Source organism: Pinus tabuliformis, chromosome 4_1 (genome assembly GCF_031772625.1).
Source record: "Pinus tabuliformis cultivar Carrire ecotype Pingquan chromosome 4_1, CPIR1, whole genome shotgun sequence".
NCBI classification, from domain to species: Eukaryota; Viridiplantae; Streptophyta; class Pinopsida; order Pinales; family Pinaceae; genus Pinus; species Pinus tabuliformis.
This window is the reverse complement of record NC_142303.1, coordinates 586525708-586549803: the sequence shown is the minus strand read 5'-3', so window position 1 is coordinate 586549803 and position 24096 is coordinate 586525708. Positions and strand designations below refer to the sequence as shown.

General features: G+C 39.8%; 1 protein-coding gene across 1 annotated transcript in view; it reads left to right on the top strand.

Moving 5' to 3' along the window:
• Nucleotides 1-1712: 1712 nt before the first annotated feature.
• The window catches only part of LOC149177321 (uncharacterized), a 181258-nt gene continuing 158874 nt past the window's right edge, over nucleotides 1713-24096 (top strand). The window contains exons 1-2 of the mRNA XM_089420084.1: nucleotides 1713-2079; nucleotides 2193-2233. Of these exons, the coding sequence (XP_089276210.1) occupies nucleotides 1932-2079; nucleotides 2193-2233 (189 nt within the window). The 5' untranslated portion in view covers nucleotides 1713-1931. The remainder of the gene's footprint in view (nucleotides 2080-2192; nucleotides 2234-24096) is intronic.

Sequence of the window (24096 nt, the reverse complement as noted above, 5' to 3'; positions counted from 1 at the left end):
CACACTTCTTCTAGGGGGTCACACCCCTTTCTTGAAAAAAATTGAACAAAACAATAAAACATAATGCCAAATTAATTAAAAAGGTAATAAAAAGTAAAAATTTATAATAGAAACAATAAGTCAGTTGAATTCAATTTATTATATTTTAATTTTATTTTTATTAATAAATTTATAGAAAATTTCTAAAAAAATGATAATATGTATATTGCATTAAAATAAATTATATATATATATATATATATATATATATAATCATCTTACTATATAGATTAAAGCATTGGTGATTTATATTGGTAATCATGATATTTTAGAACTTCATAGTTAATAAACATATAAAAATTTAATATTTTATAATAATCTCTTTATACATGTACATATAATCTATGCTATGTATATCTCATTACAAAATTACATCAAAATAGATCCATCTTAATTTCATATCTATCAAGCAGTGAATGGGTGAATGGGATCAAATTTCTTGGTGCAAACCATTTTTCAAATTTTACACTCAAAAAGAGTTTTACATGTTGAGAGATTCGATCCTTCTTCATGTTGGGAAGACTCATAATTAAGATGGATCTATGCTAATAATGAAACAATACTTCATCTTGAATAAAATGTATCCTTATAAGGAAACTAGGTTGTAAAGCATTGACAAACTAAGCCTTAAACTTTGTGTCTTTAGAGTATAAGATCCCAAATTCTAGTGAATTAATAAATAATTAATGATATGTTTTTGTTTGCATTCTTTGCACATAAGATGTTATTGTTCACCTTATGAGAGAATTGAAATGAGGTGGATGGTCTAGCATATCATTCTTATCAATGTCGAGTTCTTAAATCATTTAATCATATTTTAGAGTAGTTGATTTTTTATGGACGTTTTGATATACCAATATCTTCACCATCAAATCTTTGCAACTACTAAGTTGTGTTTTTAAAGAAATTGAACTTTGTTAGATGATTGACATACCATAGTCTTTATTGCAAACCCCTTAGCTACTTAAACCACATCTTTTAGGGAATTCTTGATCAATGGCTTGACATAACACTATCTTCTCCATTAAACATTTATTCACGTGCCTCTTAAGGAATTGATCCTTGGTGGGTGGTGAATCTCAAAACTTGCTAATCATGCTTCATAAAGATTTAAACATTTGTGAGCAATAAACTTCCAAACCTCTTATTCACATCCTTCAACAAATTAAACCTGGGTGGGTGGCTTGACATACCACCATCTTAATCATTGAAACCCCTAATTAGTGACTAATGCCTCTTACTAAATTAATCCTTAGTATGGATAAAATCCTCCAATTACATATTCAAGTTCCTTAAAGAAATAGCCCTTAATGGGTGGCCTAACATACCTAGAGAGATAGGTGGAGAGAGAGATGGGGTGACAAGGGAGGGATGAAGAGAGAGTGAGGGAGAGAGTAGAGAGGGAGGGAAGAGAGAGACACCGAGAAATAGATCCAACTTAGATATGGTATGTGTATATATAAAAACCAATCTAGATCCATCTTACCCTGGGATCTATCAAGTGTCAAGAGAGATAAAATTTCTTTTCACTTTAAAAGAAGTTTGTATCTAAAAAGATTTGATATCTCTTGACACTTTATAGATTCAAGGTTAAGATGGGTCTATGTTGGTAATTAGAATTGAAAAAGACTTGTTCTCTAGTGAAAACGAACCATCTAAATTAAAACTCTAAACCTTCTGAAATTTGAACTTCGTCGTCCTACAACGCACTGTCTCGACCTCATACAAATAAAATTTTGAATGAACAAAAAAAGGATTTAAAATTTGGGATTCATGTCCACTGTTACTCGGTCCATTGTGGCTTGATACGCAATTGTTCTCGGAGTCGTTGCTGGTTTCCCATTTAGCGTTGTCTCATAATAGAGGGTCCGCGTAGGATTTCAGGGACTAAAATGTCAGCCTCGCAATCGATCGTAGACCCCGAATTCAGCCTGGAAGACACCAGCGTGGGCTCCACAAGTTTGCAGAACTCAGGAATGCTCTCCAGGCAGCAGCTTTTTCATCTCTTTCACCTCTTTAAGCACGAAGTTGACAAACCAGGTATGTCTGTGTGCGGCTTGGGGTCGATTCCCTGTGTCGCCACTGTCTGCCTTTATTGTAATGAAATTTATGTGTCATCTTTTAAATGATTTGTGCTCCTACTCATGTAACAGCGGTCAAGAAGCGGATTGAGGATGCTGTCAGGGATAAACAAGTAAGTTCATTTTTATAAATATTTCGTTCAGTCATCCCTTTGCCTTCTAGGGTCACGTTATATGTTCTGTTAAGGTAAATTTAATGTTGAAGTGCATCCCGGGTCATAATTGTGGGTTTACTGTTATGCGATGAGGGCAGATATAGCTTAGATTTTTTCAATGATGAATAAATATACATGTATTGTAAAAGGATTCTCCAAGCAGCTAGAGGGCTGCTTTGGGAATGCATAATTTAGGGCCACTTTGCATTGTCCTATGTATTTACTAAAATAAATCAGTTAACAAATAGATCTTCATATCAGTTAACAAACAAGATGATGCTTCCACATATATGGCTGTCCTAAAGGAATATCACAAATTTTAGATGGGGCAATGTTACATTTTATCTTTCAAGGATTTGATACAATATAATGGGGCAATGTTACATTTTATCTTTCAAGGATTTGATACAATATAATGGATCTTCATATCAGTTAACAAACAAGACGATGCTTACACATACATGGTTGTTCTAAAGGAACTTCACAAACTTTCAATGGGCCAATGTCACATTTTATCTTTGAAGGATTTGATGGAATATAATGGATCTTCATATCAGTTAACAAACAAGATAATGCTTCCACATATATGGCTATCCTAAAGGAACATCACAAACTTTAAAGAAGGCAATTTCACATTTTATCTTTGAAGGATTTGATGCAATACAATGGATCTTTTGTTAAAATTGGCAACTAGGGCTAAAGTTCCAAACTCCACATGGGTCATCTTATTTATGACAGCTAATATTTTTCTTGGTCTCTTCTCTTTGAGAGGTGTAGGATTGATCTAAAAATCATCCGATTCAGACATGTACAAATGAAGTTATGAATTTATTTTGATTATGGACAAATTGTCAAGGTCAGCTAGCAAACTTATGTAGGCTTAGAAGCCCAACAGTCACGTCTATTCATCCTCAACATTTGCTATAAATACATGATGCCTTAACCTTATTTGGACACACTCATCTTCACACTTCTCTCTCTCTCTCCTCATTGAATGGGTATGGATTTCTGGGCCTCTCTCTCTCATCATGTTCGAAATTTCAGGAGAGCGAAATTTCAGGAGGTCGAAATTTCAGGAGACCGAATTTCTTGACAGTTTGACCAAGCGTTGACCAGCATGCATTGACCTCTTTTGATTGCATTTTTTGTGAGGGCTATCTCTGTTTGGGCAGGCCGCATTTTTGGTTAGAGAAATCGAGGCTAAACGTTGATTTTGACCAGCGTTGATTGCAACTAGCGCTGGCAGCAGGTGGGTTGTTTGACCAGATTTTGACTGGGCTGTTTTTGGGTTGTTCTGAGGGCTGATTCATCTTGCTGTTTAGAGGCTGAAGTTCATTGGAGTTGACCAATTAGTTGAGGGTCAAATCTGCCCTGTTGACCAACGTTGACTTTTCTAGTTAGGGCTCTTTTGCGACTGTCATAAATTATCAGATTTGTAAATTGTACTATCTCTCTCTGCTAAACTATTGAAGACTATAAGAAGAATTGATCAAGGGTTTCCCCACATTGGGGTTTGTCCCTGACTGGTGCCACATCTTGTGTCCTCTTGTCTTGGCTTGTCTTCTACTGTTTATGTTTATGTTCTATCTGCATTTTACTATCATGTTGATGTGATTTCTAAACTGGATATTGATATTGGGCTAATTAAGAAATTGAAGTAAAATTGCTCTAAAGCATAGACCATACCATTGTTGCCTAAAATTAACATGGTATCAGTGCGAGGTGAAGACAAAGCCCAAACAAGAGTGAAAGAGAAATCACCAAAGATAGTTGGACAAGGACAAAAGGGTCAATGAGTTCCTCATCCTACTTCCCGGTTGAAGACAAGCTCCATGATAAATCTGACTATCATGGATGAAAGATGTCTCTTGATTTGACCTTGGAAGAAAAAGAAGTGATGGATTATGTGCAGAGTAAAATCCCTGAGCCTCCTTCAAATTCACCGGTCGCTGTGAAGACCAAGTACAATAGCGCTGAAGTCAAAGTGAAGAAGATTATCAGGGATTCCATTGACAAGCATCTGGTGGCCTATATCTCTGAGTTGAAGACCTCCAAGGAGATCTATGACAGATTGGTCTGCATGTTCTAGGTTAGCAATGCTAATCAAATTCTATTTCTCAAGAATAAGTTGAAGGATATTAAGAAGGGCAAGGACGAGGACATTCAATCCTATTTCTTGAGGATTATTGAGATCATGAATGATTTACTCTCGATTGGAGAAGTCATTCCTGATAGGGAACTTACTCTCACTACCCTTGAGGACTCCCAACTGAGTGGTATGTATTTAGAACCACTATACTCAACACTGATCGAATTCCAGGATTTGAAGAATTGATGTCGAGATGCATTCAAGAAGAAACAAGAATGGTGGAACAGGAAACGCCTTCTAATAGAAGCAACCCCATTGCATTCTCCACTCATGCTAAGAGGAAGAACAATGCAGGTTCAAAGAAGCAAAGTCAAGGAAGACCGAGATTCAAAAATGGAAGGAAGGGAAGATGCTTTGTTTGCAATAAGTTTGGCCACTATGTAAGGGAGTGTCCAAATAGTAAAGGACACATCACATGATGATGATCACAATCATTCTAGGGGCAACTTCAACAACAACGATCAAAGGAATGGTGGGTCCAATGGTAAGGGAAAAAGGAACGCGGGACATCAAAGAAATGGTCGACCCTCTAAGCAATCAAAGAACTCTAGGCATGAAGAATCCAATGTTGTTAACAATAAGCAAAAAGAGTACTATCTTGTATTGGCCCTCTCCACTGCCTCTCCTTCGGACACTTTGGGAAATTGGCTGATTGATAGTGGTGCCTCAAGGCACTTCACCAGATACAAGGAAGCCCTCTCTAATCTGATAGAAAATGGGACAAACTTGGAGATCATCCTTGGAGACAATGCCACCTATCCCGTGAAGGGAGTAGGGAATGTTACCCTTCAATTGAATCAAGGTAACACTATTCATTTGGAAGTACTATATGTACTCGATCTCAAGAAGAACCTGGTGTCCATTTTAGCGATGGAAGATAAAGGATTCAAGGTGGCATTCATCGATGGAAAGGTACGTGTTTGGAAAAGAAATTTAAAAGATGCTTTTACTCTTGGGTTCAGGGTTGACACTTTGTATTAAGTTGGAGGAAGTCCATTGGGAGCCATGTTTTATGACACATCTCTACAATTTGAACTACGACACTGGAGGTTTGCCCATATTCATTATAAGGTCCTAGCCGATGTGAGACAAATGGTGACATGTATGCCCGAGTTCAAAGTAGAGCATGAAGGTGTATGTCCGGGATGTGCCGAAAGAAAACTTACAAGGGGACCATTCCCCTCAAGTAATAGCAAGGCCACAGATATATTGCAATTGATACACTCCGACATATGTGGTATGATGCGCTTAAACTCTTTGGGAGGATACTTATATTATCTCACCTTTACGAATGATTATTCTTGCAAGACCTGGATCTACTTCTTGAAGAAGAAGGAAGTAGTGTTCACCTGGTTCCGACATTTCAAAGTCTTGATCGAAAACCAATTCGAGAAGAAAATCAAGATATTCAAGACTGATAATGGGACTGAGTACGAATCCAATGTTTCCAAGAATATTGCAGAGAAGCTGGCATTAAGAGGGAGACTACAACACCATAGACCCCTGAGCAAAATGGTGTGGCTGAAAGGAAGAATCACTCTATTGTAGAAACTGTTCATGCCATGCTACATGATTAAGGCCTTCCGAAGTTTCTATGGGCTGAAGCTGCAAATACCGCCATGTATGTTCAAAACTGATGCTCTCATCAAGCATTGGACTCCAAGACTCCCGAAGAAATGTTCATTGGTAAGAAAACCCGATGTCTCTCATTTTAGAATTTTTGGAAGTCCAATATATTTTCATGTGTCGAAAGAGAAAAGAAGCAAATTGGGTGCATCTAGGAAGAAATGAATCTTTGTAGGCTATAGTGAAAATTCCAAGGGATATAGAATTTATGTGGCTGGTCAAAAGGAAGTTGAGATAAGTCATGATGTCACCTTCGACGAAGATATGGCCCTCTGGAAGATCAACAACCTTCCTATCCTAAGGAAGGCCAAAGAAGCTGACACCGGAAATCAGGGTGAAAAAGAGGACAAAACGATGCTTGATGTTGATGAACCTATGGATCCTATAGATCCTCCTCATGAGCCTTTCTCCTCCAAGAGGAGACTTTCATGGCTCAGGGAGACTCTCGAAGATGCTGAGAGACACATTGCACCAAGGGGGACTTTCTGTGAAAGCAAGAAGCCGAACAGGTATCAAGGATATTTGACCACCATGAGCACTATCATTCAAAATGAGCCTCCATCATTCGAAGAAGCCGTGAAGCATCAAGTATGGAAGGGATGCTATGAATGAAGAATATGAGTCAATTATGAAGAATGATGTCTAGGATGTGGTCACTAGACCTCAGGACAAATCAGTTGTCACCTCTAAGTGGCTCTACAAATTCAAGCATGGAGCTGATGGAAGTGTAGACCCTTTCATTCACAAATAGAAGAGGGAGTTGGCTTCTAAATTTGAGATGAAGGACCTAGGACCGATGCACTATTTCCTAGGGTTGGAGGTCTAGCAAAAGGCAGGTGAAATTTTCCTCTCTGAAGGAAAATATGTTGTGAAGATATTGGAAAGATTTGGGATGGTGGACTGCAAGCCTGTGACTACTCCGATGGAATTTAACTTTAAGAAGTTATGTGGTAGTGCTGCCGGACCTGAATTTGGAAATGCTTTTGAGTATTGTCAACTCATAGGAGCACTGATGTTCCTGGTGAACTCCCGTCCAGACATATGTTTTGCAGTTAACATATTGAGCCAATACATGGTTGAGCCTCATCATATACATTGGATTGCTGCCAAGAATCTTCTGAGATATCTTCGGGGCACAATCACTCATGGACTAAGATACACTGCCGGAAATGTGAGGCTGCATGGTTATTCTGATGTTGATTGGGCTGGTAGTGTGGTGGATCGCAAGAGCACTTCTGGATGTTGTTTTTCTTTGGTTTCTGCTTCGATATCCTGGATAAGCAGGAAGCAGAAATCGGTTGCCTTGAGCACGCCGAGGCCGAATACATAGCTGCTAGTATGGCCTCTTGTGAAGCTGTTTGGTTGAGGAAGCTCTTCAGTGAGCTATTTTGACATGTGTTGGATACCACCGCGATCCTCTGCGACAACCAGAGTGGGATCCGATTATCAGAGAATCCCGTGTTTCATGATCGCTCCAAGCATATAGATATCAGGTACCACTTTATCCGGGACGTGGAACAATGAGGAGCAATAAGGCTTCATCACATTAGCACTGATGAGCAGGTCACCGATATTATGATGAAGCCCTTGGGGAAGGTCAAGTTCTTGGCCTTTCGAGAATGACTTGGAGTCGTGGAGAGATCCTCTTATGAGGGTCCTGTATGAGATGGACATTGAGCTCTGGGAGCTTCGGGCGGCTTGGGGTACTTCTTGAGCAACCATAGGGTGAGTGGTTTAGCCTTCTTCTAGTGGTTTGTTGTGTATAGGGTAAGTGGTTCAGCCTTCCCCTGTGATATCCCTTGGCGACATGTAGGCAGGATGAGTGGTTCATCCTTCTCTTGCTAAGACATCCTACCCATGCAGTATGGGACTCATGGGAAGTACCTCTCATCTGGCCAATGAGTAGGGAAATGAGGATAGGGACCATAGTACTATCGATGGACACATCGTGTACTACCATACTCCCTATGCTAGGATGATTGATATTGTTCTGGGATCAATGGGAACTGACTTTGGGTCAGTAAGAGTGGTATGCGACACTCTCTTTTATTTGGGACTGACTTCGGGTCAATAGAGAATGGTATGATACATTCTCGATCACTTATTCTTCTTCATAGTTCAACAAAGCAGAGCAGAGCAGTGCATTGATGGCAGAGATAGTACAAATAGTACAAATTGGCAGATGGATTAGCAGATGGAGTTCTCCTTAGTTGAGAGGGAGTGTTAAAATTGGCAAGTAGGGCCAAACTCTACATGGGTCATCTTATTTATGACAACTAATATTTTTCATGGATTCTTCTCTCCGAAAGGTGTAGGATTGATCTAAAGATCATCTGATTCCGACATGTACAAATGGAGTTATGAATTTATTTTGATTATGGACAAATTGTCAAGGTCAGCCAACAAATTTATGTAGGCTCAGAAGCCCAACAATCACGTCTCATCCTCAACTTTTGCTATAAATACATGATGCCTTAGCCTCATTTGGACACACTCATCTTCACACTTCTCTCTCTTTCTCTCTCCCCTCATTGACTGGGTACGGATTTTTGGGCCTCTCTCTCTCATCACGTCCGATATTTCAGGGGATTGAATTTTTGGATAGTTTGACCAAGTGTTGACCAGCATGCATTGACCTTGATTGCGTTTTTTGTGAGGGCTATATTTGTTTGAGCAGGCCGTATTTCTGGGCACAGAAATCGAGGCTAAACATTGAATTTGACCAACGTTGACTGTAGCTAGGGTGGACCGTAGGTGGGCTGTTTGACCATATTTTGACTGGGCTATTTTTGGGTTGTTTGAGGCTGATTCATCTTGCTGTTTGGAGGCCAAAGTTGACTAAAGTTGACCAATTAGTTGAGGGGCAAATCTGCCCTGTTGACTAGCATTGACTTTTCTGGTTAGGGCTCTTTTGCTGCTGTCATAAATGATCAGATTTGTAAATTGTACTATCTCTCTCTGCTGAACTATTGAAGACTATACGAAGAATTGATCAAGGGTTTCCCCACATTGGGGTTTGTCCTTGGCTGTTGCCACATCTTGTGTCCTTTTGTCTTGGCTTGTCTTCTACTGTTTATGTTTATGTTCTATCTGCATTTTACTATCATGTTGATGTGATTGCTAAACTGGATATTGATAGTGGGCTAATTAAGAAATTGAAGTAAAATTGCTCTAAAGCATAGAACATACCATTGTTGCCTAACATTAACATCTTCATATCAGATACCAAACAAGATGGCGCTTCCACATATATGGCTGCCATAAAGGAACATCACAAACTTTATATGGGGCAATGTCACATTTTATCTTAGAAGCATTTGATGCAATATAATGGATTTTCATATCAGTTAACAAACAAGTTGATGCTTCCACATATATGGCTGTCCTAAAGGAACATCACAAACTTTAAATGGTGCAGTGCCACATTTTATCTTTGAAGGATTTAATGGCATATTGTAGGCAACATCACTGACTAATGTGGATATCTTGCCCCTGGCTCACCCAATTGATGATGTATGACTAGGGGTGAGATGTTGTTGGCAGCTTCACCTTCTTGATGACCTACACTAAGATCTGGTACTTCTAGCTGCCACTATTAATGATGAAATGCAATGGTGTCCGCTTCACCTATATCTGTGTGTAAGAGGCACTCACCTTCCTACAGATTTTCTGGTTTCTATTATTAATTTATTACACCTTTGTGGTGGAAATATTAACAATGGGTTCTACTTTCATGATCCATTTTCCATTCTCGATGCAATCTAGTGGCATTGTGGGGTTGAATGAGAGTCTGTGGCTTCTAACAGAACTTGGGAAAAGCATCTAAAACACATTCAACAAGTGCTAAACACCTTGTGGTGACACAAGTTATATGCCAACCTGGAGAAGTGCTCATTCGATATGAACCAAAACTTGGGAAGAGCATCTAAAGCACATTCAAGTTTTCAACAATGTAGCAAGTGGCGAGCACCTGATGGCAACATAGGCTATATGCCAACATGGAGAAGTGCTCAATTGACATGCAAAGAATTCAATATCTAGAGTTCATACTGGATGAGCACGATGTGCATGTGGATCTAGCGAAGATCCAAGTCATATGCAATTGGGTGGCTTTGAAGACACTAATGGAGCTCCCTAGCTTCTTAACCTAGCCAACTTTTAATTCAAGTTTGTGTTGAGGTTCTTCCATATTGATTAGCCTTTGAGCTAGGTGGCCTTGGTGGAACCAAGGTGAAACTTTTTTGGGTTGAGGCACAACAAAACACATATAAGGAACTAAAGTGTTGCCTTTGCTCAGAGCCAATCCTTATGATGCCATATATGCCATAATCATCTGAAATTTAGATAGTTGCCTTAGATTATGTTGTTGGTGTAGTGCTCTCTTAGCCTCAACATTCAATGGCCTATCACAAGAAGTCAATTTTTGATGCGATTTTTAGAGACTATTATGAGAAGGAATTTTTCTCCATTTTTTGGGCCTGTTGGTAGTGGAAACATTATATCATGGGAAGAAAACAATCCTTAGCACTGACCATAAGACTTTGCAAATGTAGATGCAAGGAAAATTGTAGAATGATTACCATTTGTTGTGGTCCACGTACTTTCAGCAATTACACCTGAGCATCAAGTACAAAAAGATATCGGAGTGGCCTCAAATATGTGGTGATGATTCCTAACTTTGTTGGTACATGCTAGATATTGGCCATAAGAAAATGAGTTTAATACTTTCACCTCTAGTATGGAGTTCTATTGGTTTGTGTTCTATTGAAATTCCCTTGCACTCTAGGTCTGCTTTATGACTAGACTAGCACATAAATACACTAGCAGTGCTCAACAATGAACAACTTTGCACAACAGAAAATATCAACAGTGAAATCAACAAAGTACACAGATTTATATGGCCGAAAATATTGTTTTATCAGTCCATCAATAAAACAAACATACGGTTCTCGTATTGGGGATCATGGCCCTTCATAAACCTTGATACAAATGTTATGATACAACATATACAACTAGGGCTTGAGGCCTTATCCTTTAGGTCCTCAACTGCCCACAAAACACAAAGACAAATAGCTCGACTTGCTGATGTAATCCTTCACAAGCAGCGCTTTCAGTCCTTCTTTGTCCTTTGTATTTGGCTGTCCTTTGCCTCCTTGTAACGACCTATTTATAAAAGTAATAAATAAATTTTAATAAAAAAATTATATTAATCAATTAATAAAATAATAAAAATAAACTAATGATAAAGTATTTTAATATAAGTCTAACCTTTATATTAAAATAAAATCAGAAAAGAAAGTTAATTAAAAATCAATATACCCTTTTAAAAAGAAATGTACATGACACGACATGGGAAGGGTGTCATGAGGAAATGAAGTGGTGGGTGCTGGAGGAAGGACGGCCACCGCCAAGAATCAGTTTATAAACCAAAAGGAAGAGTTTGGGAAGGGGAATGGAGAGGAAGAAGGAAGAACAAAGGGGATATTGAAGAAGTAAACTTGAGTTACCTACGGAAGGAGAGTTGGTTGTTCTGAGGTTTCTGGGTACAGGGAACAATCTGCTTCAATTGAGAAGCTTACTGGACTGAGTAGCGAGGTTCTGCTTAGTTTGGCAGAGGCAGCTAGAGACTACGCAGAGGCTGAGGGGCCTGCGTGGGTGACTCAGAGGGCCAAAGAGCTGACGTAGAGAGGCAGAAGGCTAACAAAGGGATAGTGCCAGAGGGTCAGTGCAGTGACTAAGGCGTCTACGCAGAGGTAGCTAGAGACTGCGCAGAGGCTGAGGGGCCTGTGTGGGTGATGCAGAGGGCTAGAGAGCTGACTCAGAGAGGCAGAAGGCTGACGCAGAGAGCCAAAAAGCTGACGTAAAGAGGCAAAAAGTTGACGCAGAGGGTTCTAAAGCTACGTAGAGGCTAGCAGGGCTGACGCAGAGCCTTGGAGAAGCGCCAAAAGGATTTTCGTGGGGCAGACTAGTGCTGAGAAGTTGAATATCTGTCTCCGAGAAGAGGTATTACTGCCGTGTAAAAATCTTTGTTGGGTGAGCCAGTTTGGCACCCTAGTTGTACTCAAGAAATCTGCATAATAATAAAACCCTCAGAACTGCTGCACCGATTTTCCTGCATTGGGTTTTTCCGGGGACGATTGTCCAAAAATAACGATGTCCCTTGTGTGTTTTTCTAGTATTTCAGTTGTTGATCTGTATATGAGTTAAGGCTGCATTTGTGTTTATTTTCAGTATTTATATGAATAAATAACTTGTTAAGGAATAAACAAGTAGGTGAAATAAACTAGATAATGCAGTAGGGATTTCTAATGGGTAACATTTAGAAATTTCAACATGGTATCAGAGCGTTGCAGATCACAGGAAAACTAAAGGCACCAGCAATATCGGAAATTTGCAGTAGTAGCAGTTGTCCCGAGAGACAGAGCTGCTCCTAAGCAGAAGGCAACAGAGAAGGAGTGACACAGAGGGCTTGCGTCTTCATTTCGAGCCAGAAAGAGGGCCAGCGCAGAGGCAGAGAGAGGCAGAAGAGGCTCACGAAGAGCCACGTCATCCTACTTAGCCAGGTAGGCTTCACGCAAGAGTGATTCAGCCTTTGCCGTGATTGCGCAGAGCTGGGAGGCTCAGTTTCTTCAGTTGTTGGGGCCTAGGGAGCTGTGGGCAGATTGTGGAGCTGGTGGGGTGTTGTTGCCGTTGAAGTAGAACAATACCTAATGGGATAGAACCGAGGTAGAGGGAGTCGCTGCCTTGATGAATTTCTAGCCAAGAAATCTAGATCCGAGTTATAGTTGCAAAGAGGATCGGATCGATAGTTGGCGGGAAGATTTCTAGTAGGGAATTCGAGATTCAGAGAGAGTTTAGAAGAGAACTTCCAGGAGGGAAGTCGAGATTTAGAGGGAGTCCAGTAGAGGAGCGGAGATGGCAATGAACGGACTGACGGATCAGGATAGGTTGGACGGGGCCTCCAACTTTCTGGAAAGCCAGGATCTTGTCTGTTTTGGATAGACATCGCATCAAGGGCTTCACCTTGAGAACCGTGGCTATCCCAATTGACCTAGCGGATAATGAAAGGTACGAGGATGCAATGGCCAAGGCAAAATGCATAATCCTTGATGGGGTCAAGGATCATGTAGTACAACATATTGCCGATAAGAACACGACAAAGGAGATGTGGGATACTTTGACGACTTTGTATCAAGGCATTTCCGTGTAGCGAAAGATGCTATTGGAGAATCAATTGCGGTCATATCAGATGCCGAAGGGGGAGCAGATAGACCTATACCTCCTCAGATTGCAGGAGATTCGGGACCAACTTACTTCCATAGGGGTCACATTGGATCAGGAGTTCATGGTGAGGACCGCCCTGAATGCAGTCTCCGAGGAGTGGGAGACATTTGTTCAAGGCATTTTGGGCAGAGCTATTCTTCTAGGATGGGAAGAGATGTGGGCAGCTCTTCGCTAAGAAGAGATCAGACGGTTGACCAAGGCAGGAAGTGGCAGCAAAGGAGGTCGAATCAAGAAAGAGGAGGAGGAGGATGTAGCTCTGGCATCTGCGGGACAACAAGGGAAGAGTAAGAAGAAGGACATCTCTAAGGTGAAGTGCTTCCATTGTGGGGACTGGGTCATTATGCAACCCAGTGTCACAGGAAGAAGAATAAGGGAGAGGCTTTTGACTCCAAAGCAACTCCGACTAAGGCGGAGAAAGAAGTTGAGACGGATGACGATTGTGTCAGGAGTGCTCATGCACCTCTAGAGAAGTGGTGGGGAGACACGAGTTGTAGTCAGGAGGACTACAGAAGATGAGGGGCAGGATCCTTGAGGTGCCCAAACTCTTGGATCATATCCGGCTACGGGAGCCCCGAATGACAGTAGCAGGATGATGGATGTCGGTAGAAGCAAGACGCGATGGAGCGACAAGGCAATGCTAGAGTGCAAAGGTCTGTAACAGCGCAGTGGGGGTTGCAGTAGTGCGAGAGGCACAAAGGTGTTTGCAGCAGTGCGAAATGCATAGAGGAGGTTGCAACAGTGCGAGAGGCACAAAGGTGTTTGCAGCAGTGCAAAGGCAACAAAGGGAGCACAATATAGCAGTAGAGGTATAGCTTCAACATCAGGAGGCTTTCGGACTGACAAGGATGTCAGTGTTTGAGTAGATCAGTTACTTACTTCTTGGTAACTGAGTTGCAGTGCAGCAGTTGGTAGCGGTAGTGCTATAGGGTCATGATGCAACATTTTGAGAGGGAGCTGCAGTACATATGTAGCAGTGGCAGTGGCAGAGCCAAGGGCAGCAATGCAAAAAGAAATAGTCTAGTGTATGTTGAGCAGCAGGCCAAGCATCAACACAGGTATCAGTGTGGAAGGATTAGTGTGATGTTCAGTGGTGGAACATTACTAGAGCATATTTCTCGTTAAGAGGGAGTGTTGATTTGTGGTAGCATCGGATGTGCTTTAGCCATGAAAATTGGTGGAGAGGCTAAAGCACATGAGATCTCCAAGACTCAGAAATGGTTTGGGAAAATTCCATCCGGTTAGAGAGATATTAAAATAAGTAATATTTTTAATGGAGTTCCTAAGTCTAAACTTAGGAAAATTAAAATATTAATGGATATTAATATAAAACTGGGTGAGAATGTTCTAAAAGACATGGATCAAGCCAAATCTAATTTTAGCCGTTGATTAGAGATTTAATCTCGACCGTTGAAGACTCAATAGAAAAAGTATAAGAGGCTTGAGGGTCACTTGGAGATACACCAAGATTGATCAGTTAGTTTGATTTTCTGGAGCGGGGTTTGCTGAGAAAATTTGAACTAGTGATTTGTTGCAGCGAGGGGTAGTGAGTACATAGCAGAGAGGCAAAGATAGTGGAAGAGGGTCAGCGCAGTGACTAAAGAGGCTACGCAGATGCAGCAGGAGCCACGCAGAGGAAGCTAGAGACTGTGCAGAGGCTGAGGGGCCTGCGTGGTGATGCAGAGGGCCAGAGAGCTGACGTAGAGAGGTAGAAAGCTGACGCAAAGGGTTCTAGAGCTACGCAAAGGCTAGCAGGGATGACACAAAGCCTTGGAGAAGTGTTGGAAGGATTTTCATGGGGTAAACTAGTGCTGAGAAGCTGAATATCTGTCTCCGAGAAGAAGTATTACTACCGTGTAAAAATCTCTGTTGGGTGAGCTAGTTTGGCACCCTAGTTGTACTCAAGAAATCTGCATAATAATAAAACTCTCAGAACTGCTGCACCAGTTTTCCCGCATTGGGTTCTTTCGGGGAAGATTGTCCAAAAATAACGTTGTCCCTTGTGTGTTTGTCTAGTATTTCAATTGTTGATCTGTATATGAGCTAAGGCTACATTTGTGTTTATTTTCAGTATTTATATGAATAAATAACTTGTTAAGGAATAAACAAGTAGGTGAAATAGACCAGATAATGCAATCGGGATTTCTAATGGGTAACATTTAGAAATTTCAACATCCAACGCTATTATTTTCCAGAGTTTTATTTGTGAAGGTTGCAGTGTGATTTATTAAGTATTTTCTGTAGCAAATAAATTGTTAAATTAATTAACAATTAGAAGAATAATATCCAGTTGTTGTGATAGGATTTCAGACTTGAAATTTTGACATGGTATCAAAGTGTGATTGATCAGACAGGGAAGCTCAAAAGCCGAGGTAGAAATTCGCTATTTAGAGGGAGCAACGGGACAAATTTCTAGAGGCTGCACAGAGCCTAAGCCAGGCATTTCGAATTGCTGGGCAAATTGATTTTTCAATGCAGATTGGTAGAAAAATTTAGATTGCCGGATTTAGTGATTCCAACAGGAGAGGGAGCAACAACAACTCGGATTTTCGCTGAGCAGATTCCTTGTTTGAGCGCAAAAGGTTTTACAACAATTTGTAATAGCGAAATCAATGCCGGGTAGAAGAGGAAGAGCACACACAAAGGGATATTTCTCTTAGAGGGTTTCTAGCCTAGAAATCCATTTTCCCAGTTGTAGTCGGCATCTGCTGCAGATAGTTTTTCTCACTCCAAAAGGGAGTGCGAATAGCAAATTCAATAGCCAAGTAGAGGAAGAGGGAGTTTTTCAACCAAATTCAGAGATGGCCACAATTGGGCTTAGAGATGAGGATAGTTTGGATGGAGCTTCTAACTTTGTCATCTGGAAGGTTGGGATGTCTTTCCTTCTGACTGAATATGGCCTGAAAGCCTACATGGAGAATGTGGTAGCAGTACCCTAGGATGCCGATCAACTCAAGGAGTACAGAAAGGAAATGGCAAAGGTGAAGCTGATGGTTTTAGATGGAGTTTGAGATCTTGTAGTCTCACATGTGGCAGACAAAGGTACGATTAGGGAGATGTGGGATGCTCTCTCCGAGCTATTTCAGAGTTCTTCTGAGCAACAGAAGATGTTTCTCCAGGAGAAGTTGAGGAGCATCATGATATAGAAGGGTGAGAGCATAGATGGCTTCCTCACCAGGATTCAGGAAGTCCGAGATCAACTATCATTCGTTGGGGAGGCACCCCAACCCACAAAGCTTGTACGATTGGCACTTAATAGTGTCTCAGATGACTAGCAGGTGTTTTTCTAAAGTATCTTAGGTAGAGACACATTGCCTAAATGGGATAGGATGTGGTCTGATCTACAACAAGAGGAGTTGAGGCAGGCTCTAGTAAAGAGTACCATCAATAGCAGTAGCAGCAAGGGTGTAAAGGGTGAGAAGGAAGAAGAAAATGTGGCCTTAGCATCTAAGGGTCCTAGTTAGGGGGAGGGGGAAAAGAAGAAGAAGAAGGAACTGTCAAAGGTCAAGTGCTTGAGGTGTGGTGAGTTTTGGCCACTACAGTATGCAGTGTCCTCTCAGGAAGAAGGACAAGCAAGACCAAACAACAATGTTTGCCGAGATTGATAAGCTATCCTCCATGCTGGAGGAAGATTTCGGTATGTGTGCAGCTATACCTCCAGGAGAGAGGTGGGGTGATCTAGAGCTATAGTCCAAGAGCAGCGCAGACATGGTCAGGATCCTTTAGGTGTCCTCATGGATCATTACCTTGCTACTAGGGCCCTCAGTATTTAGTAGCAAGATGGATCAGTGTCAGTGATGCAATCAGATTCTGAAGTGACAGTTGTAGACTAGTAGCAATTAGGTGTTGAGGAGCGTAGTGCAGTGTTGGCAGTAGTGCAAAGTGGCACAGTGCAGAGTCAATAGCAACACAAATTCTTCAGTGGACAGTGTAGTAGCTAGTAGCAGTCAAGACTCAGGAGACAAACGCATCATACTAAACACAGTTGATTCAATATTTATGATACTTCTCAGTTGCAGTTGCAACAACAACAGTTGAGTGGGAGTTGCAATGCAAATGCAGGGTTCGCAGCAGTATGGCACTGTCAGCAGCAACATAAATGTAGCATCAGAGTTGCACAGTGGTTTGTGGGTAGTGGCCAAACATCAATAGCGTGATAGACGGTGGTATAGAGACAGAGTGTTGTGGCAGAGTGTGCAGCATTAGAGAGAACACCTTCCTTGCTAAAAGGGAGTGTTAGTTTTTGTAGAACTAGAGGTGTTATAGTCTCGAAACTTTGTGGAAAGGCTAAAACAAAAAAGTTCTCCATAACCCAAAAATTGTTTTTGGAAATTCCACCTAGAAGTGTCTCAATTAGATTATTAGCCTATTTGTAATTATTTACTAAGTCTAAACTTAGGAAAAGGGGTTAATTAATCAGAATTAATTGAGATAAGGTGTGAATCATCCAGAAACTCACACAGATCGACTTCGATATGATCTTGGCTCTTGATTAAGTTTTAATCTTGGCTGTTGGAGGTCCAATAGAAGATTATAAGAAGAAGTCGATGAGTAGATGGGGAACACACACTTGTGGAGTTCGATTTCCTTTGAGAGTTCGATTTTCCAAAGGCAGCAGTCGGAGGAGTTTGAGCCAGAGAAGAAAGCAGAGACAGAGAGGGGCAGGGACAATGATCCAGAGGAAGTTTTCTAGATCCGGAGAGGCAACAACAAGAGGTCGAGTTATTCCCAATGAGGCAGCATAGAGGACTGCGTAGTCAGCTTCAGAGGGCAATTTGATTTAGCTTTGGGAAAAATCGATTAAGCTTCCAGAGGTCTGGAAAGTATTCCAGAAGGTCAGAGAATCATTTTCCTCAGCAGAAACAAGCAGAACGACTTGATCAGAGGTAGTTCCGGGCTAGACGTCCAAGGGTCTGCACAAACATTTTGCAGAAGCTAGCGTGAGGGGTTGAGGAGGACGAGTTTCTGAAGCGAAGTTGTGCTGGGGTTGCTTATGGAGGAAAGGAAATTCCCTTAAGATAATTTTGGCCAGATTTTCTTGCTGTGGATTGCTAGTTTTTGACATCCAGATTGTATTCAGAATTTCACTGTTGCTTAGTAATATAAAACCCTCAGCTATTGCACGGGCTTTCTCAAGTTGGGTTTTTCTGGGGACATTTGTCCAAAAATAATTGTGTCAAATTTTATGTGCGCTAGAATATTTCTCAGGTTCCACTGCTATTATTTTCCACAGTTTTATTTGTGAAAGTTGCAGCGTGATTTATTTAGTGTTTGCCATAACAAATAAATTGTTAAATTAATTAACAATTAGAAGAATAATTTCCAGTTGTTGCGATTGGATTTCAGACTTGAAATTTTCACATGGCACTCTTAGAATCAACCTACTACAAGACATGGACCAGGGTACTCTTCCTAATAGAACCTATAACATAATAATGACAATGAACAAGTGTACCTTTATCTGGAGCAATTCTGAGAATGATGTGATAGCTGTAAAATAATGAAGGTGATAAGTCCCAAACTCCTGATGATAATACTGATGCTTGACTTGACTAAACCCTTACTGCTGTAATGATACTGAAGACTTCTGAGAGTGAGGCAACCACCAAATGCTGCTATAGAAACACTTGAAACAAACTACAAAACCACCCTTAGAGCTATCTCTGAATCAATGCTTTTGAAGATGTTCAACACAACATAAGCATTCAACTGCAATCTTCTTTCTTGCTAAAGGAGTGCCATTGTACTTCTGTCCTTTTAACCCTTAACAATGAGATCATCAAGACTATACCTGATCAAGGCTAACTCATCCTAGAGAAGATCTTGTTATTGAAACCCTAGATGCTTATCAAAGTCCAGACTTCTGCAGGTGCTTGAATAACATCCTTCAATACTTGCACAAAAGAGTCAACTTAGTTCCATCTTGGCAAACATACATATATATACACTTCTGAACCACTGTAAATTAGGTTGAAGACTACCACAGTGCTAGTTGGTCAACAAATGTTATTTGCAATCAGATTCCAGAAATAACAATAAATGATCACCGTCTTCTGCTGTAACTACTTCAAGGTAATTATGTGTCTAGGACTGCATATGTTGGCTGATTTGGAACTGTAGGTTTTGATATATATTTTTGCTAGGATCCTTAATAAACGGAACAACTGAGATTGCCACAGAACTGCCAACACAGGCTAAGGTACGACAGTTTGACCTTTCTTGCACTAAAAATATCCCTTGTGATGAACTTCAGAAACTGATTTCAAGATGTGCCTAGGATTATAGACAACAATCCTGTATGCTTCTTCATTGTACTTCTGCACTAGATTAGGATTGGATAGATATGCAAACCTTTCAAATCTAGTACAAAAGTATGCCCTAATCTGGGCTAAACCAAACACTAAAAAATCACTGATCTGAAAGGCTATTGTCACAGAATATTGAGCATTTAGGCCATAGATACAGGGCTATTAACTCTAAGAAAAATGATCTCAATGAACCAGGATATAAGGCAAAACTTCTACAAACTCTTGTTGGTCTGAGATGGCTGCAAGCTGTTAAAATCTAAAAGTTCTATGCAGAAATTTAAAAATTCTTTGCAGAAACTTGAAAGTTCTATGTAGAAAACTGAATGTACTTCGCAGAAAATTGAATGGAACTGAATGTACTTTGTAGAAGGTTGAATGTACTTTGCAGAAAAATGAAATTAATGTGCTATTGCAATTACTCAGAATTCAGATTTCTTCTTCAAAAACTTTTCAGATCAACAATTGTATATAGAACATAAACTTAAGGATTATATGAAGACATCCAAAAACAAACATAAGACACAAAGAGTTAGGTCTAATGACCAGGGCAAAACCCACAAGGGGAACCCCAAATGATTCTTTTTTAATAGATTTCTTCAATTGTTTAGCAAAGTACAAAGAGAGAGAGAGAATGAGAATGAATAAAGTCAACAATGTCTGATCAACTTGCAATTGAAGTGCTCTCGCTCTTTGCTTGAAGATCTCCTCCTTCTCTTGATCAGATCTTGTCTTTCACACTTGCTCCAACTCTTCCCTTGCTCTTACTCTTCACTTGCTTTCACACTTCTCTTGCACACACTTAGCGCTAGCTCTCTTTCTTCACAATGAACATGTTACTCTCAACTCTCACTTGATGTTGCTTAAATAGATGAGAAAGGAGATGAGTTACAAAAATAAATTCATGCCTTGAGCCAATAGTAGGAGAATTGAATTCCGTGACGGAGGAGTTACTTGAAGAGAAGTGTAACTCATCCCAAGAATAGAGAGAGAGGTACACTTGTCTTGAGGAGTTACAATTCGAATTAGGGAGAGAGAGAGTTACACTTAAACATGAGAGAATATATCGAGAAAGTTACAAATCAAATTGAATGAGGGAGTTACAAGTGCATTTAATGAGGAGTTACACTTTTGCCTTACATTGAATTAGTAAGAGAGAGTTACATTCTCTTGAGTGTGGAGTTACTATTTTATTCCAGAAGAGAGGTTCAATTTGCCAAGTAAGAGATTCTTAATTTAATTTACTTATTTTACGAGAGAATGCGTTTTTATTAATCCATTAAAGGTGAATGACTTTAGACTATTTTATAAATAATAGTATAATAATAATAATAATACTAGTAAGGATAAAATATTAATTCTTGACTTGTATAATCATGATTGATTTGATTTTAAAGTGGATTCCATATGTTGAGATCATCCTTCATCATTTAGACACGACTTTCTATTTTTGGAAAGTCACCTCCACATTGACATGTGACTTACTATTTTTGTAAAGTCATACTATAATTATTAGAAATTAAATTTTATTATAGTTCAAACATAACTCAAAGATATTATTTCTTCTAGGAGAAATTCATCCCTGAGCTGCCAAATTTTAACTCAAGCAATTTCAGATTCAGAATTGTGCTAATAAACCCTCCTTTAGAGCTCGGTCTTTTCAGAAGCAAGACCGAATGACCTAGCAGTCAAGTAGCAAGCATAATCAATCCTTTTCCCTGGCCTGTAATGATGAAACTTCGCTCAAAATTTATTTCCCTAGAGGGCCGAAGACCTTCTTCCTACAATATAACACAACGAATCCCAAAAATCCCAAAATAAGACTCAAAAACCCTCTCGTTTGATATGTTTATTTCTCCACAGGGGCCAAAGTTGATTTCAGAGCGCTTTTGATTCCAAAGATATCTTTGGATGTAGGATGTAGCTCCAATTTATAGACTTTTGGAGGGGCTTCTAGGAGATCACCGAATTATACATTTGGAGGAAGGTTTTTAATTTTTTTTTAAACTTGTTTTACTTGTGGTCCAAAAACCCTCACAAACCCTTGATCCAAAAATAAATATTTACAATCAAACTTTTGCCAATATTTTAATGATCAAAGAAGGGCAAGATTATTTGACTATTTGACTTGACCAAGGAGGGCTGCCACATCGTTATCCTTTTGGGGTTAATGCCCACAGGTTGGGGGCTTCAACTTCAAACACTAATATCTCTCAAACCGTGGGGGCTTATGGGGCATGCCACATACCACCGGAATCAGCGTGATGAGGAGAAACCAACAAGGATGATCCAGACTTGAAGAAACATGAATTGCCATGCCATTCTGGTCAGCAAAGGCAGGGCATCTCCTGGTGCTGCTTGTTGAGAAAGTGGCACCAGGGAAGTGTTTCCTAGGTTTGTATTTTTGGCCTAGGAATACACTTAATATCCTTTTGTCTAAGTGACATTATGAGATTATTAATGTTAAGGGGGACTAAAGTTTATTTTTTTTATTTTTTTATGTGGAGTTGTACCATGTATTTTAAATTATTAAAGTCACTTGTGTTTAAATGTGATTTTATGGGTAGAGTACTAAAGTTCACTTTGTAATATTAAAGTGACTTATGTTTTATAAGCTACTTTATGAGAAAAGTGACCATGGTGCAAAATAGCATTAAAAGTACTAGGAAGTCCTTTTAAAAGATGGGACCACATGTATGAGGGGTCAAGTAGGGGACTCATCTCAACCCTTGATCTAATGGCTTGAGATTAAGTCTCAGCCATATATCTTAGGGATAGGGTTTCAATCTTTTCTCAAGAGACAAAAGGGAGGGAAAAGGAATTTTCATTTATCATTCTTCTCTCAAGGAAAGGAAGAGAGCGTAGGAGGCTGAGCAAGAGAAGCTCGAGCTTTGTGAAGGAAATCCACAACAGAGAACAAGGAAGAAAACCACCATTTGTTTGAATCTCTCATGGAGGCCGTGTTCAAGTCTTAAGGAGGGCTCAAATCGGGAGAAGGTAGTCACAACTATTGTCTGCACACAGGTTGTGGTTATAAATCTGGACTGGAGGAGTTATACTCTTGTTTGAACCAGCGTACAGGCAGCCCGAATTTATCTCTACACTGTCCACACGATTTCCAGATTTCTATGCACACTTAGCACTAATTTCGGGCCTATTGTAGAGGGTATATATTGATTTTTAATGTACCTTGGACAAGTGGTTTCCCATGGATTAGTCTCTACCTAGGGAAAAGTGTCCAAAATAATTCTTTTCCTAAGTGTTACTTTATAAAGTGAAATTGACTTTATAAGTGGTAAAGTCAATGTTAAATTATAAAGTGAAAAGTGACTTTAGACATAAAGTACAATGTGGGTACTTTATTTAATGGGTGAGTTAAAAAATAGAAAGTGAGAATTAAATGCACATTTATTCTCATCCCTTGATCTAAATGAATCTGAGCCATTAGATCTTAGGGTTGCCCAAAAGTCATTTAGGGGAAAAAAGGGGGAAACGAAAAGAGAGACTGCATTCATTCTTCATGAGTAGATTGGAGAAAGGAGGTTGAGAGTTGGAGAAAAGTTCTGAAGGAGAAATTTGTTGCAGCAAGCTGAAGGAGTGATTTCTGGGCAAAGTTGGGCATGGAAATCAAGGCATAGAAGACAACAAAAGGTACAGTACGAACATCATTGAATGCTGTGAGCTACACGCCATTTGAGAGAAGTTTTTGAATTTTTTTTTGTACAGTCTGTACAGCAGTACGAAAATCCCTACAGTTCGTACGGAGCTCGTACAGTACAGTCCGTACAGTCGTATCCGTACAATACATATTTTCAGCTTCAAGTGGGCATGAAAATCGAGGCAAAGTGGGCACGGTTTTCAAGGAGTTTTGGGCTGAAGAGATAAGTTGTATTTTGCTGTTTTTTTTTGTCTGCAAATGTATTTTTCTTGAACTTGAAAGATAAATAAATTTGAAGAGCTCTCTAACAAGTTTTCCCTAGAGAAGATTGAAGGGGTTTTGCTTGGGTCTAAGTTGACCAAAAATCTGTGTATTTTTATGTGTGTTGCTGGTCTAGTTATGTCCATATTTATTTTTAGCATGTGTTTACAGTCCCATGTGTTTTAATTTGAAAATTTCATTTCTAGAATTCTATATGTTGAATGTATGTTTATGGGAAAGGGCATTTAACTGAATGGGAGTGATAAGGTGAAATTAAACCGGGTTGGGATTGTAGGAAAATTTTTTAGTCATCAAATTTCAACATGGTATGAGAGCTACAGACTGTAAATTTCAATTTGAACAACAGACAGTAATTTAGGACAACAAGTAGTGGTTTGGACAACAAACTGATATTTTTTGACAACAAGGTGAAATTTCACACAAATTGAACTTTTGAGATAGTAAGGTGTGCTGGAAAGTTCATTTCTCCATTTTCTTGGTTTTGTCAATTTTGGACAACAGTCATGGCCATATTCTTAAG